The 17742-nt window shown below is 46.9% G+C and overlaps 1 protein-coding gene across 2 annotated transcripts; it reads left to right on the top strand.

The window, feature by feature from the left end:
* Positions 1-2643: 2643 nt before the first annotated feature.
* LOC108938826 (histone-arginine methyltransferase CARM1-like) lies at positions 2644-16521 on the top strand. 2 transcript variants are annotated; one of them, XM_018759773.2, is made up of 16 exons: positions 2644-2849; positions 6754-6879; positions 7031-7137; positions 7248-7352; positions 8909-9019; positions 9129-9306; positions 10420-10510; positions 11086-11167; positions 11962-12047; positions 12287-12376; positions 13102-13239; positions 13337-13426; positions 13528-13640; positions 14640-14768; positions 15230-15298; positions 15827-16521. In XM_018759773.2, exons 1-16 carry the CDS (start codon positions 2708-2710, stop codon positions 15964-15966), a joined length of 1797 nt encoding a protein of 598 aa, XP_018615289.1. In that variant the 5' UTR covers positions 2644-2707; the 3' UTR covers positions 15967-16521. The 2 variants fall into 2 exon arrangements, with proteins under 2 accessions (XP_018615289.1, XP_018615297.1); XM_018759781.2 differs by having other exon boundaries at positions 6757-6879.
* Positions 16522-17742: the final 1221 nt, after the last annotated feature.

The raw sequence follows: 17742 nt of genomic DNA on the forward strand, positions 1-17742 counted from the left end.
CCGTTATTCCTCTGTGCCTTAACTGACAAGTGTGGATGATGCTTGCTGTATTGATTGTAAACCAGTTATTGTAATAGATTTATGAAAAATCATTAAATGTTTTATGAATTACTTCTGTCACTTTATAATGTGCTATACATTTCAAATGCAAGATTTTTAAAATTGATTTTGATACAAAATGTTTTTGCTGACTAAGCATGAAGGTAGATAAAATTGTAATCTGCTTCTCAGAAATAAGTTATGATGATTTTACCCATTTCACCCAAAAATTCAAGGTAAGTACCTTCATCAAGGGTATTATAGCAGAACTGGGATTCAAACCTGTCATTTGAGTGCACGGTGGCAGCTCTAACCACTACACCACTTGTTGCTCCTAATTTGGAATTTGAATAAATATATCTGCATAAATTATTTTACACATTGCTGTTGTATACAATAGACAGGTCTGACCATAAAATAGCAGGAGGGACCTTTTGATATTGGAGCAGAACACAAAGTGTAAGTTTTCAGCAATCCTTCAGTATAGCTTTGATGTACAGTAAAACAAGCAAGTAAAGTGATTATCACAAGGGAATTTAATGTAGTGTTGATGGATCAGCAGCACTCTCTCCTCACAGAGCCTGAGTAATGTGAGAGAATGTGGGTTGGATCTCTGCTCAGGGTGTGTGGAGTTTGTGCGTTCTCCCATGTCTGCATGGGTTTCCTCAGGGTGCTCAGGTTTCCACCCACAGTTCTAAAGACATGCAGTTTAGGTGAATTGGTGAGTCTGAATTGTCCTTAATGTGTGAATAGGTGAGTGAGTGTAGCTGTCCTGTGACAGACTGGCCTTCCATTGAGGATGTACAGTCTTGTGCTTTATAATTCCCAGATAGCTTCTGGATCACCGTGAACCTGCTCAGGATAAGTGATTATAGAAATTGGGTGGATGGAGGACTTGTACACTTTTATAAGAAATTTACACTGGAGTCCGTGACAATGTAGTTGCTTAGGTATTAGCAGAATTAGTTTTATCGTGAACCATATAAAAATTTCCAGGGTAAGTTTCCAATCTCCGATGAACAGTAACGTCACAAAACATCTCTATTGTAAGAGAAAGCAATGAACACATCTCCTCATGGATGTCTGATCACCACCTCCAACTCAACCTCTCCAAAACAGAGATTCTTTACCTCCCAGCTGGCCTGTCCTCCTGTCACGATATGTCGATCAAACTGGACAACTCGCTCATCTTGCCTACCTCCTCGGCTAAGAGTCTGGGAGTGACAATTGACGCGAGTCTGTCTTTCTCTCAGCACATCTAAGCCACAAGCCGGTCCTGCAGATACATCCTGCATAGTATTCGTAGGATCCGTCCCTACCTCAGTTGACTCTGCCCAACTACTTGTCCAGGCCATGGTGACTTCCCGCCTGGACTACTGTAACTCTCTCCTGTGTGGCCTTCCTGCTACTGCCATCAAACCTCTGCAGCTTCTACAGAATGCTGCTGCCTGAGTTGTTTGACTTGTTAAAGTGTTCCCATGTATCTCCTCTTCTCATTTCTCTGCACTGGCTTCCTATAGCTGCCCAGATCAAACTCAAGACCCTGGTTATTGTCTACAAATGCATCAGTAGAACTGCTCCCAGCTATTTACAGGTCTTGATCAACCGCTACACCCCAGCTAGACCCCTTCGTTCATCTACTTCTGCTCGCTTGGTGGTCCTGTGCACGAAAGGTAAAGCACGGAGGTTCTCGGCTCTGGGTCCGTCGTGGTGGAATGACCTTCCCGTCACTCAGAACTGTGGAAACTCTGTCTATGTTCAAGAAGAGTCTGAAAACTCACCTTTTCCGGACCCACTTCGCCCAAGATCTCTCCAGCTCACGTTCATGTGCCGTAACTTCACGAGCATCACCAGATAAAGCCTTTTATCAGCCACTATTCTGGCATTGTTTTTTGCTTGCTTGTGTATCTTATATTTTAAAAAAAAATGGCAGGAAGGTATCAGGAATGGTCTATCCTGTGTTTTATGCACATACTTGAACAATGAACCTCGATGCAGCAAGTGGTAGGGAACTAGGTTTGCTTGAGACTTTCATGTCTCCAGCTGTCTCCTTCTCTCAATGTAATGCATAAATTGCACTTTTGCTGAGATGTACATCGCTTTGGACAAAAGCTTTTGCTAAATGAATAAATGTAAATGTAGTGGGAATTGATGGTAGAGCACACAGGATAGGTATGTTCTTTAACACTTTCACGACAATGGATGTTACACTGGAGCACGTGACAATGTCCTCACTGAGGCGAAAAAAAAGAGAATGCAGATACAGGGGTCGAAACAAATCCATCCATGCATATTAAAAAAAGAAACCTATGCATATTTATACACTACAATTATTTTTTATATGTGCGTCTGTGCAAAAGCTGTCGCCCGCATTCAGAGTTTATAGTAAATTATGAGTTATTTATTTATACGTCAGACAGGATGGCATAGTTAGTAGGGTAATAGGTTTTAGGGTATCCAAAAGTGCCGGTACACCGACTCCGGCAGCGCGCCGCGTGTCCGCCAGCGGTAAGCTCGTGTGCGCGCGCGCAGACACGTACGCACGCACGCACGCTGTCGCGTGCATGTGCGTGCGTGCATGCGTGTATGTGTATGTGTGCGCGAGTAAGCGAGGGAGTGCGGGTGCGCGCGCGCGCGTGTGTGGCGCTCCTCTCCACTCCGATCGAAGATGGCGGTGTCCGTGTTCCCCGGCGTGCGGCTCCTTACCATCGGGGACGCGAACGGAGAGATCCAGCGGCACTCAGAGCAGCAGCCGCTGCGGCTCGAGGTGAAGAGCACGCCGGACGCGGCGCTACTGAGTCTCTCCAACAGTGAGTACCGTGGCTGTGGGAGCTTCGGATGCAGTGGGGTCCGTAGTCCATGAGTCCCCGGACGGAGCCGGCCCGAGGTCGGACGACGTCCCTTCCTCCGTTCGTTCGTTCACCGGAGGATCCCCGCAAATTCATCCTATGCCTATGGCCGTTTCTCCTCGGACGGGGGTCGGATCCCGACCCTCTCGGGTGGGCGTTACTCGTGAATCATGTTCGTGTACAGTTCCTCGTGACGCTGAGCACTTTGTGCATCTGCTTAAGAATAATCACGGGGGGGAAATCATGATGGGGTGAAAAACCCCCGTTACCGGCTGCTGCCTGTGCCTCTTCACTTTAACTTCGGCGTGATGTTGTTTACTCACTTTCCACGTACACGCTGCGCATCTTTAAAAAAAAAAAAAAAAAGATCTTTAGAGCCCGGGGTAGCATGAAATAAGGGGCAACTTTTGTATCAGTTGGTGGCCACACTGACTGTATACCCCCCACCCCCCTTGGTGTGGGGATCTGCGGGGTCTGCTGCTGCTTGTTATGGTCCAGTTGCCCGTTTTGATGCGCTTCGGCACAATGTGCTGTTTATACTGATCTGCGTACTTTATATTGCGCGCGATCAGGGGCCACGCTTTTCGGCCGTGTCGGGAGCGCGCGAGAGCGAGGGGCAGTGAACGAAACCGTCCCGCTATCCGGCGGGGGAGCTGCCGTGTAACAAAGCCGCGCCGGGCCGGGCCGGGCCGAGCCGAGGATCGGCTGCATTCGATGTGCAACTTTGTTTCCCTCCGCGATCCTCGGTCTGCGGCGAACAATGGGCCGCCCCGCCCCCCACCGCCTCTTCCTCCTCCTCCTCCTTCGCCCCCGATTTACGAGCGTTTCCATCAAGCCGCTTTTTTTTTTTTGGTTGTTCGGCACCGAGTGGCGCATTGATGTTTGGCGCAGATGGGGTGCTGGGGGAGGCCGCTTTATGCGAGGGGGGGGAGGGGTGGTTTGTGACAGAAAACGGGCAGGAGACCCCCCCCCCCCCCCGGCCGCTTCACCGGCGCGATCTCATTTCTGCTTTCATTTCGGGCGTAAAGCGAAAAAACCCGCGTTTCAATCATGTGCGCCTGCGGTCCGTGATCTGGATGCGAACGCCGCGCACGTTGCTTCGCGCTTCGGCCTCCGCCTCCCCGGCTGTATGTGACAGACCCAAGTTCGGATATCCGGACATCGCGGAGAGGCGACGCGACGGTCAGTCGCTTTTAGTTAGTTTAGCTCCTGCGATCGGCCAATGAGCGCAGTGGCGCAATGACGGCCCCTCCTGAAGGATGCTATATTTGGCGCGCGCCTGTTTGCAGCGGTCCAGGGGGTCGATACCCTCCGAAATATTATCCGTTAAAATTGGGCATGAAAGCAGTATGCGGTTAAGGTTGTGATGACACCCGCTGAGGTGCGAGGTGGGACTGCAGGTTGGTTGGGGGGGTAAAGCTGTTGATTGTTTATTTTTCTGACCGGAGGTGGTACGTCTTGACATCCAGTTAAACTGTCCCTAAATTGACCCCAGGTGGAGAAAAGCTTAAGGCACCAGGGAGCAGCAGGTGGAGTAGTGACTACAGACTACAGGATCTGGGTTCGAATGCCCACTCCTGCTGTAGTACCTTGATCAAGGTACTTACCCCGAGTTATGCAGTGAAAATGACCCAGCTGTATGAGTGGGGAAATAATGCTAAGTACGGTAGTGTACAAACATGGTATTGTAAGTTGCCTTGAAGAAAAGTGCCAAATAATGATTGCAGTGATTTATAATGGGAAAAAATAATGGTTTATTACAATGAAAGTTAGGCCTTGGCTGCTAAGCTAAGGCACCCAGAATAATATATCCCAGGCTGCCTTGCCAGCTCAACTTCCTCAGGCCTCTTAGGCGGAAATACAGGTTATACTCGTCTGTCAACTTAAGCTACTCAAATACTTTTCTTTTTTTTCTCTTTTTTCGAGCCAGCTGCTGGTTTGCAGTTGGTCGGCTGTCAAACTGTCTCTCGACCCTGCAGTCTGAAATCACTGGCTCCTGGAATCATGTCGTTCGTTTGTCCTTGGTTCTGAAATCCTCTTACCGGAGGGAAACGGTCACGGTTTTGATACCGGCAGCCGAGTCACGTGTTCCGCCGATCCGTGGCCCGCCTTGACTTTGATACCGTGACCTGACGGCGCTTCCCTCAACCTTCCACCATACAAGAGAATGTGCCCGCACATCCCCGCCTTCCTGCAGCTTCTCTAAAGTGATACTCTGGCCCTAAATGATTTGGTTATTTCCACTGATTCGGTCGCACTGGTCACAGTGGGCAGCACTGTGCTGCTGCTGCTGCTGCTTCTCTTTCTGGCGTGATTGTGCTATGTTTTACCGCCATTAGAATAATAAACATTTCTGCTGTTAATCTCAGTTACATGACTTCAGCATTAACCACTTGGCTTATTGTAGATGGTCAACACTTTTTGACCGCTGTGACCACCCTCTAGTACCACATGTTGCTTGCCCAGGGATGAGTATTGGATATTGCGCAAATTCTGACAGGCCTTTTAGAGCCTTTACCCTGCTTCGTTGCCGGCTGAACGAAGGGCTGTAAAATGTTTCAAACCCCCTGCTCCCTATCCAGGTACGGGTGTCCAGACGCCCCGATGTTACTGCCGCCTTTTAAGTATGGTCAAGCTTGTGCTGCGGGACACTCGCTTGTGTTCCGGTTGCCAGTACAGGTTGCTTGCTTGCTAATATACACAATCTTGCTGACCGCTTGTGTACGTTACAGAGCTGGCGTTAAATTCCGTATTCATCCATCTACAGAAGGATCAGATCCCGTATTTGTAAAGCATCCCTCCCCCAACATAGTTTTAATGAAATCTATATAAATTGAGGACCTTCTCATCTCTTATCGCTGCATGGCGGAATATGTAAGTTGCTTTGGGGGAAGTGTCTGTTAAATGGTAGAAACGACTCATCTTGGAGGAAGGTGTAATACACACACACATTTCACACATTTTCTGAACCGCTTGTCCCATACGGGGTCGCGGGGAACCGGAGCCTAACCCGGCAACTCGGGGCGTAAGGCCGGAGGGGGAGGGGACACACCCAGGACGGGGCGCTAGTCCGTCGCAAGGCACCCCAAGCGGGACTCGAACCCCAGACCCACCGGAGAGCAGGACCCGGTCCAACCCATTGCACTACCGTGCCCCCCTATGTAATAAATAAAGGTTATTAATTTTCAGCATCTGTGGTTGTGTGAAAGAGGCTGTAGTACTACAGTAGTAGAAAAAAAAAAAAAAAAACAGTTGTACTACACTTTTTATTTCATTTTTTCAAGTACATGGCCTCACAAGCGCTTTAACGGAAGTGTTTCAATTCAACCCGGTGTTTTGTTTTAATGCACTCTTCCCAGCAGGTTGCCTTGGAGCACTTAACAATGAGATCTCTTTCAATAATTGTTCTCCCGCGTTTCAGATTTTTGCATGTTGTACCAGAGTTGGTCTGAAATTTTTGCATGCTGTGCTGAGTTTGCCTATGTAGAACCGTTCTGTAGGCATTTGTGCTGCACGTTCGGAGGTGTCTTTGTGAAATGCTACGGAGCACGTGCGCATGTAGGGCACCAGTCGGCGTAGTAGTTCGTGCGGTCGCCTGGCGATAAAAGCGGCCCGGGATCGAATCCTTCCTCCTGCTCTAGTACCCTTGATGAAGGTACTTGCGCAGAACTGACACAGTAAAAATGATCCAGGTGTATAAATGGATAAATGACTTGGATAAGTGTTCGGAAAACAAACAAATAATTGTGTTCTCAACTCATGATGCTCGAGGAGGAGTGGCTTGCGGAAGGATGCGGCTTTTACCCGTACGGTGGTGCCATCGGTGGGCGTGGCCCCGGACTCAACGCGCCTCCTTGTCTTCCAGCAGAGGAAACGTGCGTGTTCAAGTGCTCGGTGTCAAGAGAGACGGAGTGCAGCCGCGTGGGGAAGCAGTCCTTCATCATCACCCTGGGCTGCAACAGTGTCCTGCTGCAGTTCTCCTCGCCCGCAGGTGTGTATCCTTGCCTTGCCCTCCCCTCCCCTCGTTCTCTTCCGCTTCAAGTCCACGACCTACCACCTTTACCGTCCCGTTTGGCATCGGAAGACGAACGTGAAACGCGGAAGCGCGTGATTCCCGCTTCGCTGTGATGTTCTCTCCCTAGACTTCAACTCGTTCTACAACGTTCTCAAGAACTCCCGCAGTCACAATGCGCAGCGGTCCGTGTTCAGCGACAGGACGGAAGAGTCCTCCGCCGTGCAGTACTTCCAGGTGAACATCTGCACGCGAGGACCGCCTCGTTTCTTCCCAGCGCTCGCGCGCCGTGTGCACGCCGCGCATCGAGTACAGCCACGTGACACGATCCCCTCTGTCCCCCCCAGTTCTACGGCTACCTCTCCCAGCAGCAGAACATGATGCAGGACTATGTTCGGACGGGGACCTACCAGCGGGCCATCCTTCAGAACCACACCGACTTTAAGGACAAGGTAAAGCACCCTGTCGGCTTCACGTCAACTCCGTTCTCAGGCGTTCGCCCGCCGATCGCGGTTTGAACAAGCCGAGTTTCTAACTAGTCTAGTGCCCCGTGCTTCCAGGATGGGCTCTGGCGCGCTGTGATGCTGGCAGCCTTTTCCGCTGTCCTCCCGCAGCGTGTGCGTCAGGTGTTGGTGGTTTGTTAGGAGGCATCGGTGTCTGACGTTTCAGGACATCCGCCGTGACCTGCGGCCGCGACGACGCCGTAAATATAGAGTAAATGGTATAAATTTTTTCGATGTTGATGCGAGTGTTGTTAATGATGAGCTTCGTTTATGACCTGTCATCTGTATCGAAGAATAATTTGTCTGTCTGAAGAATTCAAGTGGCAACAATCCAGGAAATACAGGGAGCTTGAACAAGGGACAGCATGTGTTTAGAGCTGTCACTTTCCGCTCATAGAACAGGGGTTCGACTCCTACCTCCTGCTGTTGTACCCTTGATCAGGATACCTACCCTGAATTGTTCAGTAAAAATTACCCATCTGTATAAATGGGTGTGTAATTGCAAGCAGATAATTGAATAAATATTAAGAACAGCTCGATAGGTGAACGATACTGCTTAATGCTGTAAATCTGCATATTTTAAATCTAAGATGTCATACAAAGGTCACTTTGAGTAGTCAGCTCTGCAGATGGACCCTAAGGAAGTGTCAGGATGAGAAGAAAGAATTTTTTTTTTTTTCCAAGGATGAAAGTGTGGCTTGCCAAAACCCTGGGGGGGGGATCTGTGACATTAAATTGGCAAATAATGAAAACACGGGAGCATCGTTGGGACAGGAGAGGAAGCAGCTCACTTCCAAGGGTCCTCTCTCCGACTCCCGTTCACAAGCTGGGGTTGGGCGTGTTATCATTTTGGAAATGTGCCGGTATTCTCTTCCAGCCCTGGGATTTATTGGTTACCAATTAGAAAAATTATTTTAGCAATGAATTTTTACGCAGGCATAATTCAGAATAAATACTCGGAATACCTTTGAACCACTGATGGTGGGAATTTACCTTTCAGCGTGAGCTGGTAAAACTTTTTTTGTTGTTTAACTGTGATTTCCTTGAAGGAACAATAACCTGGGTGTTCAGCCTAGGATTCAAACACTTTTTTAACTTGTCTGGAAGGTGGTGACGTGATCACAGATGCACGCTTCTGCATGTTTGAATTTACCGTGAGTCTGTGTGTTTCAGAGAGAAACATTAATGCAGTCATTAGCTCAACACACACCAGATTGTGCAGCAGTGCAGCGAATGAATCATCCAGCCTCTTCTGAGATCCAAAAGGATGTCACTTCATTTCAAAATTAATTCTGAATGCAAATAAACAAGCGTGTTTGTAAATTCAGGGCCCGTATTGTACATCAGCCACTTAATAATGGTTGGGGGGTGAAGTGTGAATTTTTACGCTGCATTGTAAATTTTGAACGTTGCTTTGGATGAAAATTTACTTGGCAGTTTCGTTCTATAAATAGTAGTTGGCGGGTGCCCCAGTGGTATTAAGGCGAGTTCTTTCCGTGTCCCAGGTGGTGCTGGATGTTGGCTGCGGGTCCGGGATCCTCTCGTTCTTCGCGGCCCAGGCAGGGGCCAGGAAGGTGTACGCGGTGGAGGCCAGTACCATGGCGCAGCATGCCGAGGTGAGCTGGTGCTGCCGATTCATCGTTCCTAGAGTACAGAAAGATGGCCCTTGTTCAGTCTTTCTCTCTCACACGCACAAAAGCCAACCTATATTTCTGTGGCCACCAGGTGCTGGTGAACAGTAACAGGCTGGCGGACCGGGTGGTGGTCATCCCTGGAAAGGTGGAGGAGGTCACCCTGCCCGAGCAAGTGGACATCATCATCTCGGAGCCAATGGGCTACATGCTCTTCAACGAAAGGATGCTCGAGAGCTACCTGCATGCCAAAAAGTTCCTCAAGCCCAGTGGTAAGGTCGCTGGTTGGGCCAGACCTTAACTTTGTGGTCCGCTGTATGTTCTTATTCTGAAGTGGGCGATTTGAAAAATGCAACCTTAAAGGAACTGGTAAGAGTCTTTGTTCAGATGTAAACTGGTGCTAAAGATTGTTATTGTTAATTTATATAATCAAGTTTCAAGTTCCAAGTTTGTCATAGGTACAAGTACTGTGTACAAGTATCATGAAATTTTTCTTGAATGCTTCTCCACAGACTATGAACAAAAACAATAGAAATACTGCACAAAACAGTTACAATGACAGTGAGTAATACTAATAACAATAAATAACGGTAACAATAAATAGACAGCCGGAGATCCCAGAACATGAGAATGCTTAAAGTGACAGTGTAACCTACCAGTGTGCTTGGAAGGTACAGCTTACAGAATAAATCGATAAATCATTATTGATTTATGATATAACTCATTGTAGGAAACAAAACATTGTAAGTCATTTTGGAGAAAAGCATCAGCTAAATGAATAAGTATAAAAACAAAGTATAATGTTAGATTCTCTTTGGCATATTACAAAAAACGGGTATTGCAGTTTGCTCATAAATTCCTAAAGTCAATATATTCGCTGAATCCGGATCAATTAATCCTAATACATGGATTAGTTACAGGTTAGATTCTATAGAAGTCTGTGATAAAAGCATTTTATTTATTTTAGCTATAACATTTTATTAACTTCAAGCTACTTTAAAATGGCTAAAATAAAAATGTGCTGCCTCCACAGACTCCAGTTCAGTGCTGTGTTGACTGATTCCTCTCATAAATGCGCAATGTTTGGAACACCAGACAAAAGTTGTGAATACAGCGGAAGGGAGTTTAATTAAAGATTTTCTCACCATCCTGTTTGGTGCATTTTACTGCTGTCAGCTTGGAGGATAAAGACAGGTTATGTTCACTACAAAACAAAAAAAAAAAATTAAAAAAAAATGGATAAAGGGTGGTGGCTTTTAAAAATAAACAGGTAGATGTTTGTATTTTCGAAAATTCATAACTTAAGCGTTCACATCTCGAGGAGCCAGCGTATACTGTATGCGTGCTTATACATATACACCGAACGTGTGACTTTCTATATGCAGGGAACCTGTTTCCCACCATCGGCGATGTCCACCTGGCCCCCTTCACAGACGAGCAGCTGTACATGGAGCAGTTCACCAAGGCCAACTTCTGGTGAGAGGCTTTACCGGGCTTTTCTAGGCGCTAGAAACAGACACGGAAGTACCGGTTGAATGCTGTGGTGGGTGTGGATGAGGACAAAGGTGCACAGGGTTTAGCCTACAAGACAAGAATAGAATAGACTTGTCACTTCTGATCTGGTCTCACATTTGTGATGCATAACACGGTAACAGCTAGGATAAAATCGGAAAAGAAACGGGTACTTGTTAGGCAGCTCTCAAAGTGGAGCCACTAAAATTACTGGTCAGCTTCTCCAGACTAATTTATTTTGCTCCAAAATGCACACTTTCACAAGTTATATTTAGCAGCTCAAACGCCACCAACCGTGTTTTGGTTGCATTAGTTGCAGCCTTAACCACTGTACCCCCTGCTGCACCAGTAAAGTGTGTGTGTGTGTGTGTGTGTGTGTGTGTCTCTGTGTCATGGTGTGAATACGCTCCATTTCCAGTCCCCACAGTGCTTGGGTTCTTATGTGTAAAGAAGCTTCTGCGACCGAGTCCACCCAAAACGTCCGACCTGAACTGCCAAACTGCGCTACACTAACTCTTTGTTCAAACCTGGCCCTGTAGGTACCAGCCCTCCTTTCATGGCGTGGACCTGTCAGCTCTGCGGGGAGCTGCTGTGGACGAGTATTTCCGTCAGCCCATCGTGGTAAGAGCGAGAGGGGCACGGTAGAGGGTGGGCAGCCTGGTTTGTATTAAATATTCAGCTTTGTGTGGTGTGGCAGGAAGCTCTGTGTGTGTGTGTGTGTGTGTGTGTGTGTGTGTGTGTGTGTGTGTGTGTGTGTGTGTGTGTGTGTGTGTGAGAGAGAGAGAGATCCCCCCCATCCACATAGAATGAAAATCAGAGGGGGGGGAAAGACAGTACAGCATTGAAAATAGGCACAGTGGGTGGCGCATTGGTTAGAGCGCTCAAATTAGTTCGGTTCAAATCCTACATCCAGCTGTACTATCCTCGATCACCCACTCCAAATTTCTGATCAAACTTTCTTCAAAACAAGTTTCTACATGACAGCTAGCTGATATTTTTGCCCTTTCTAAATTATATTTTCTTAAAGCATGGAGAGGCTGACCAGATTTATTTATTTTTTAAAATTTTATTAATGGAAAGGGCTGAAAAGGACAGCAGGCAACATATCGTTAGTCCAGTTGTCCAAAGATCCAAGGGTCACCAGTTCAAATCCCACCTCCAGCTCAAGTACCCTTGAGCAAGGTACTTAATCTAAGTAAAATCACCCAGTGGTATAAATGGGTAAATAACTGTAAGAAGATCAACATTGGAAGTGGATGTGAAATCGGTAACGGCGAAGAGCTCAAATCACAACTGATATGGATATTAATCCGAGTTCCTCCTTGTGTTGTTCACGTTTGTGTTTTTACTACAGTACACCGCGTTTGTTTTTCCACCCTGACGTATGTACCCTCTTCTTCCGTTCTATCCCAAAGGACACCTTTGATATCCGGATCCTGATGGCCAAATCCGTGAAGTACACAGTCAACTTCCTGGAGGCCAAAGAGGGAGACCTGCACAGGTTTGTCCTCTGACTCGCTCCGTTGAAAGACTCCTCTTCAGTAACACCTCTCATCACTGGACTTGTCTCCCCTCCCGAGTGAGAATTACATCAGTCACACTCTGCAGTTTTTTTGATGCTTACATCACAGCGCATGTGATGCATGCCTGCTAAATCGATGCGAAATATCTGACACCTTGAGTCTGGGAGGTTTTGACGATTCTCAGAATTTTGCATATTTTGGTTCTTCTTCGTACCAGGATAGAGATCCCGTTCAAGTTCCACATGATGCACTCCGGGCTCGTGCACGGACTGGCCTTCTGGTTTGACGTGGCTTTCATCGGCTCTGTGTGAGTCTCTTATGTAAATTCAGTTCCCCTTTGCCATCGTACAAGAACAAAATTCATTTTCTGCAACTTCCTGAGTGATGCCGCATACGAATAGAGAATACAAAGTACGACGAAATACAAAGAAATAAAATAAGTAGTAGAATAATATAGAGAATAAACAGTGGAATGAATAGTAGCAGTAAAGAGGAGCGAAGGTTAATACGATCGCTTACACAGCGCCTGTCTGCCAGGGTTCAACTAAAAGCAAGGATGATATACGATAATAGGGCAGGGACACCAGTGGCATGGAGCAATTAGGGGAAAAGCAGTAAATTAAGTAGTGATTAGAGGTATTGCACATGTAGGCAGCACTGAACGAGCGCACGCTGTCCCTCAGAGCTGCTGAAATCCTTCCAGCATTCAAAAGTGGGTCTCCAAATGCATCTGTTTCCGACTCACTTCTCTCCTGCTGCGTAAAATTACATTGTCATTTGTCATCATCTACTTTGTATTTCAGTTGTACAGGCAGCTACGCAGCGGTATAGGACGAACTAGCTGTGCCCCGGCAGTTGCGTGCGTGCATCTATAACTCTTCGTCCATTGTAAATGCACTTGTTTATTTTGATTTCGGCGTCACGTTGGAGAGAAGCGTTTGGTCAATAAATAAATGAATAAATGTAAACGTAGCTGTCCTTGCCACGAGCGCTCCTCACCCGAACTCCTAAACTCTCTCCTTACCCTACCAGAATGACCGTGTGGCTCTCCACGGCCCCAACGGAGCCGCTCACGCACTGGTACCAGGTGCGGTGCCTTCTGCAGTCGCCGCTCTTCACCAAGGCAGGGGACACGCTTTCAGGCACCGCCCTGCTTATCGCCAATAAAAGGTGAGGGTGCGAATGCTCCTCCGGCCTAAGCCCGCCTCCTCCCATGTTCCGCACCTTTGGGCTCCTTGCGTCAACCTTGGTGCTCATGCTCTAACAGGCAGAGTTACGACATCAGCGTTGTGGCCCAAGTGGACCAGACTGGATCAAAGTCGAGTAACCTTCTTGATCTGAAGAACCCCTTCTTCAGGTAAGACCCCCTTCTGCTTGGCCCGTTTGGGTTAAGGAGGGGATACCCTTGTTTGGTCTCTTCCTTCCCATCTGAGCTGCTCTTGTTTATGTGTTCTACAGGTACACGGGTGCCTCTCCAGCCCCCCCTCCTGGCTCACACTACACCTCTCCTTCTGAAAACATGTGGAACACTGGAGGGGGCTACAGTTTGAACCAGGGCATGGGCGTGTCGGGTATGTTACCGGTATTCTTTTGGCACTGGTAAAAGCTGAGGTAACCGCACAGGCTCCTTGTGTTGTGATTGGTTGAGTTGAAAAATTTTGCCACTTATTTTTAATTGCAGCATGTTATCCATTTCCTAAAATTTTGGCTCGTTGTGGAACGAATGCAAGCTGTTTTTACGCACCCAGCTGATAGATGGCAGTAAAGCACACTCGAATAGAGTAGGAGTGTGGGACCACCTTAAACTCACTTCAACGGTGTTTGCAACTCCTGTTTATGTTCCTGAGTGTTATGATCAGTAACAGTATGAGGAACATTTAAGAAACTGATCAATCATTACTGAATAGATTTGGAGTGACATTAAAATTTAAGTTAATGACAATATTTTCTAACAGTTTGATTCCAAGATTTTTTAGAGAACTTAACCATTAAATAATCCAAGGTATGTCTGCATTAACTTTTTTTTTTATTGTGACCCTGTAATTATGAACAGAACTTTTTTTCTAACCAGAGGATTCATTTAACATTGTACAAGTTATCACATAGAACAAAACTCTAGATATCTTTATGGACAGTGGACATGTCAGACAAAGGTGACCCCTTGAAATACAGTGATCTTTTGCACTTGTTTTTATATATATATATGTATATATATGTGTGTGTGTGTGTGTGTGTGTGTGTGTGTAATCAAGATTTCTCTATTTCCGTGCTGCTGCAAATGCTGTAACTGTTCTTACTTATTCAGATTAAAAAAATAACTTTTGCCCAATTGCATTTTAGTTGAGAAGTCAGCGTATACAAATGCAACTTTTTAGTTTTTGTCTCATAATACCTGGCGCTGTGTTGAAGTCATTACTGAAAACCCAACCATCCAAAAAACAATCCCCACCTCGTGCTTGCAGAATTTCCTCAGGGCAGTCGTGCCATACCGTCAGTGTGATTTGTTTTTGGCTCTTCCCCCTTTGCCCCACCCCACTGTATTACTGGTCTCCTCTCCCGTCTTTTCTCAGGGGTGCCCACAGCCTATGACCTGAGTACTGTCATCGCTAGCGGTTCCTCAGTCTCCCACAACAACCTCATCCCCCTCGGTACGGACAGGCAGGCAGAAGCAGACGCAAAGGCAGAGCAGCACAGAGCAGGTCTCGCAAACGTGTGTGGGTGCTCGCGCACACACACACCCGCACACCCCCCACACGAGTAATAATTATATATAATTTTTTTTTTTTTTTTTTTTTTTACATACAGTATATAATATCTAGAGATGGTACTTTACATAAATATATCTATATACACATAAGCAAAAAAAAAGTTTGTGTGTGTGATCTACATCTCACACACACACTTCATTTCATTGTGTGGAATGACTCAAACCAGACAAGCAGAAAATGCAAGCACCATGACCGCAGCAAGTCCAATACAGGTGGTGCTTGAAATGTTAAAGACTGGTTTTCCTAACTGATAGTCATTGGCAAAAGTGGTCCACAGTAACCAAACACCGCACACCTGGCATGACATCCTTGTGCCTTCAGTTGGGTTTGTGTGGATTTGTGCCACCATGAGGGGGTGTGTGTTTCACCTGCACTTCTTCCTCTGCCTCCAGTGAACACAGGGATCGTGAACCACACCCATTCCAGAATGGGTTCCATCATGAGCACGGGCATCGTACAGGGTACGTTCCTTCCATGGCTCAGTGAAGAAGCCTGTATTGAGCAGTACGCATTTCTGGAAGTACTGACTTCGTAAGAAGAAAAACAGTCGGAGGGGGGCCCTTGTGTCTTTGAAACTGGGGGAAATGTTTCTTTCCAATGTTTATTAAAGATGTGCTTTTGAATGATGCATCATTGAACTTGCAGTAAAACGACAAACAAGCATTTGATACAAGTAATTCTACACGTTTCCTACGTAACCAATGAACTGGAATCCCAGGTGGGGTGATTTTCCCACCCTTTACAGCCTGTGCTTCCACGATAGAGGCTGGATCACCGTGACCCTGCCCTAGACAAGAAGTTTCCGATGATGGTTTAAAAATGTACTGAATGTGTCTTAGCCTGTCATCCTGCTCTTATGCAGCTGCGTGTTATGGATAGCCACAAATTCATAAAGGGTACAGGAAGGATGGGGGAGGGCTGCTGTGAGCCAGCTTTGCAAAGAAGGGGTTGCGCCTGTGTGAAGTCCTGTTCCTTTCGTCCCCTTCCAGGCACCTCTGCGGGCCAGTCAGGACCAAGCAGCAGCAGTCCGCACTACCCCGTGAACAGCCAGTTCACCATGGGCGGGCCAGCCATCTCCATGGCATCGCCTTTGGCGATCCCTAGCAACACCATGCATTATGGGAGTTAAGAGCTTTTCTGACCCAGTGCCACCCTTCTTTTGACCTCTTGGCTGACCCTGGCGAGAAGAAAGCCCAAAATGACATCTAGTCATCATCTCCCACTATTGGTTTTAGTCTTTGTTCCTCTCCCACCTCCTGTTCCTTTTGTATTTTTTGCCATATTTTCCATCCTGCACTGCGGACTCCAGCCACAAGGTGGCAGCAGCCTTTGACTTCCATGAATGGTTGGCACCAATGCGCTCCTGTACCATTGTTCCTTCTCTGCTTACTGTCTTCTGCGGTACCTCAGATGCACACTCATTGCCCCCAGGGGAAAGAACTTTTCTCCGGTCTTCTCCCTGGAATTACCACTGTAATTTATCCCTCTTATCTGTCCTATAGGACCCATCCGTATCTTACCAAAAGGCTCCTCCTTCCTGGCTTTGAACTTTGACCTCTGCTCACTGCAGCTGGCCCCTGCTTGAGGGGAGAGGCTGCAGGGTGTCATTTTAATCCATCCCTCGACCCTAGGCTTGGACTTGCCGATGGGGGCACTTGTACAGTGCCTCTGCTTTGTGGGAGTTTTTTTTATATTAAGTCCACCCTCACCCATTTTTTACTGCTAGCTTTGTCACGGATGAGTCCTCTATCCAAATGTGCACCTTTCAGCCTGTCTGTAGAGTCTGCCCACTATTCTAACCAAATCCAGGACCCCCTACCACTACTACCGCTTGTCCTACGTCTCTGGTATTAGCTCTTAAAAGGACGTTAGGGAGGTGGGCTTCAGAGCAACTCCAGGTGCAAGTCTGGGTGCCTCAGCCAGCCTGCTCTATCCGCCTTTCCACTCCATACAAGATGGGGGGGTAATTACTGTGGCAGGATGAGCCCCAGCTTGTGAAGTGTTGGGTGAGATGGTAGACAAAAAAAGGAAGCAAGGGATGCCTCGACTGTGGACAATGTGGAGTAGAGGCGACAGCGGGTGCAGCTGCTTCTTGGTCTCTACCCCAAGCCTCTTCATCTGCAGCTGAGAGACTGCTCTAAGGTTTTTCAGCATGGGGATTGGGGGTTACCTTCTCCATAAATCCTTCACCATAAAATCCCAGTAGCTGGCCCACCAAGCACCTCACTCCCTCCCCCACCAGGCAGGACTACTGCCTCACCCATGGACAAAGACTCTGAGATAAGCAGGTCTCCATGTTGCGTCCGAGTATCAGTTGTCACCTTGGATGTCCTGTTAATTTCATTTAGGAATTTCGAAGAGGGAACTTAAATTTGTCGATTAGTTTGTAGAATTGACCTTTTTTCTTTCACACAAAAAAAAAAAAAAAACAAAAATAAGCAGGGACAAAAAAGGATCAGATTAAATGTTGGAAAACTTGCTCTGAAAGCCTTTCCCTACTCCCTGTGTCTCACTCACTTGTTAACAATCCAGCTGCATTGCAGACCAAGGTGATTTACGTGTTTGTGTGGTACCTTAAGCCTTTTGCACACACACATACACTCCTTCAAATAGGTGTTTACCAAAACAGTTCAAGCTGGGGTTTTCCATATCTAAAAGGGAACAGAAAAAGTAGTGAAGTAGACTTACATTTATGCTGGAATGTAGCAGGGGGTGCAGTGGTTAGAGGCATCTTCAGGTTGAGTGGATCCAAGTTTTAATACCTGCTCCAGCACTCTTGACCCAAGTACTTACCTGAAATTGCTGTAGTAAAACAAATTACCTAGCTATCATCGTAGCTTACTTTGAACAAAGGTGTCAGAAAATGGCTGACATGCTTTCCATGTCAGCCAACTTAAGGGTTCAA

Source organism: Scleropages formosus, chromosome 2 (assembly GCF_900964775.1).
Source record: "Scleropages formosus chromosome 2, fSclFor1.1, whole genome shotgun sequence".
In the NCBI taxonomy this organism is placed as follows: Eukaryota; Metazoa; Chordata; class Actinopteri; order Osteoglossiformes; family Osteoglossidae; genus Scleropages; species Scleropages formosus.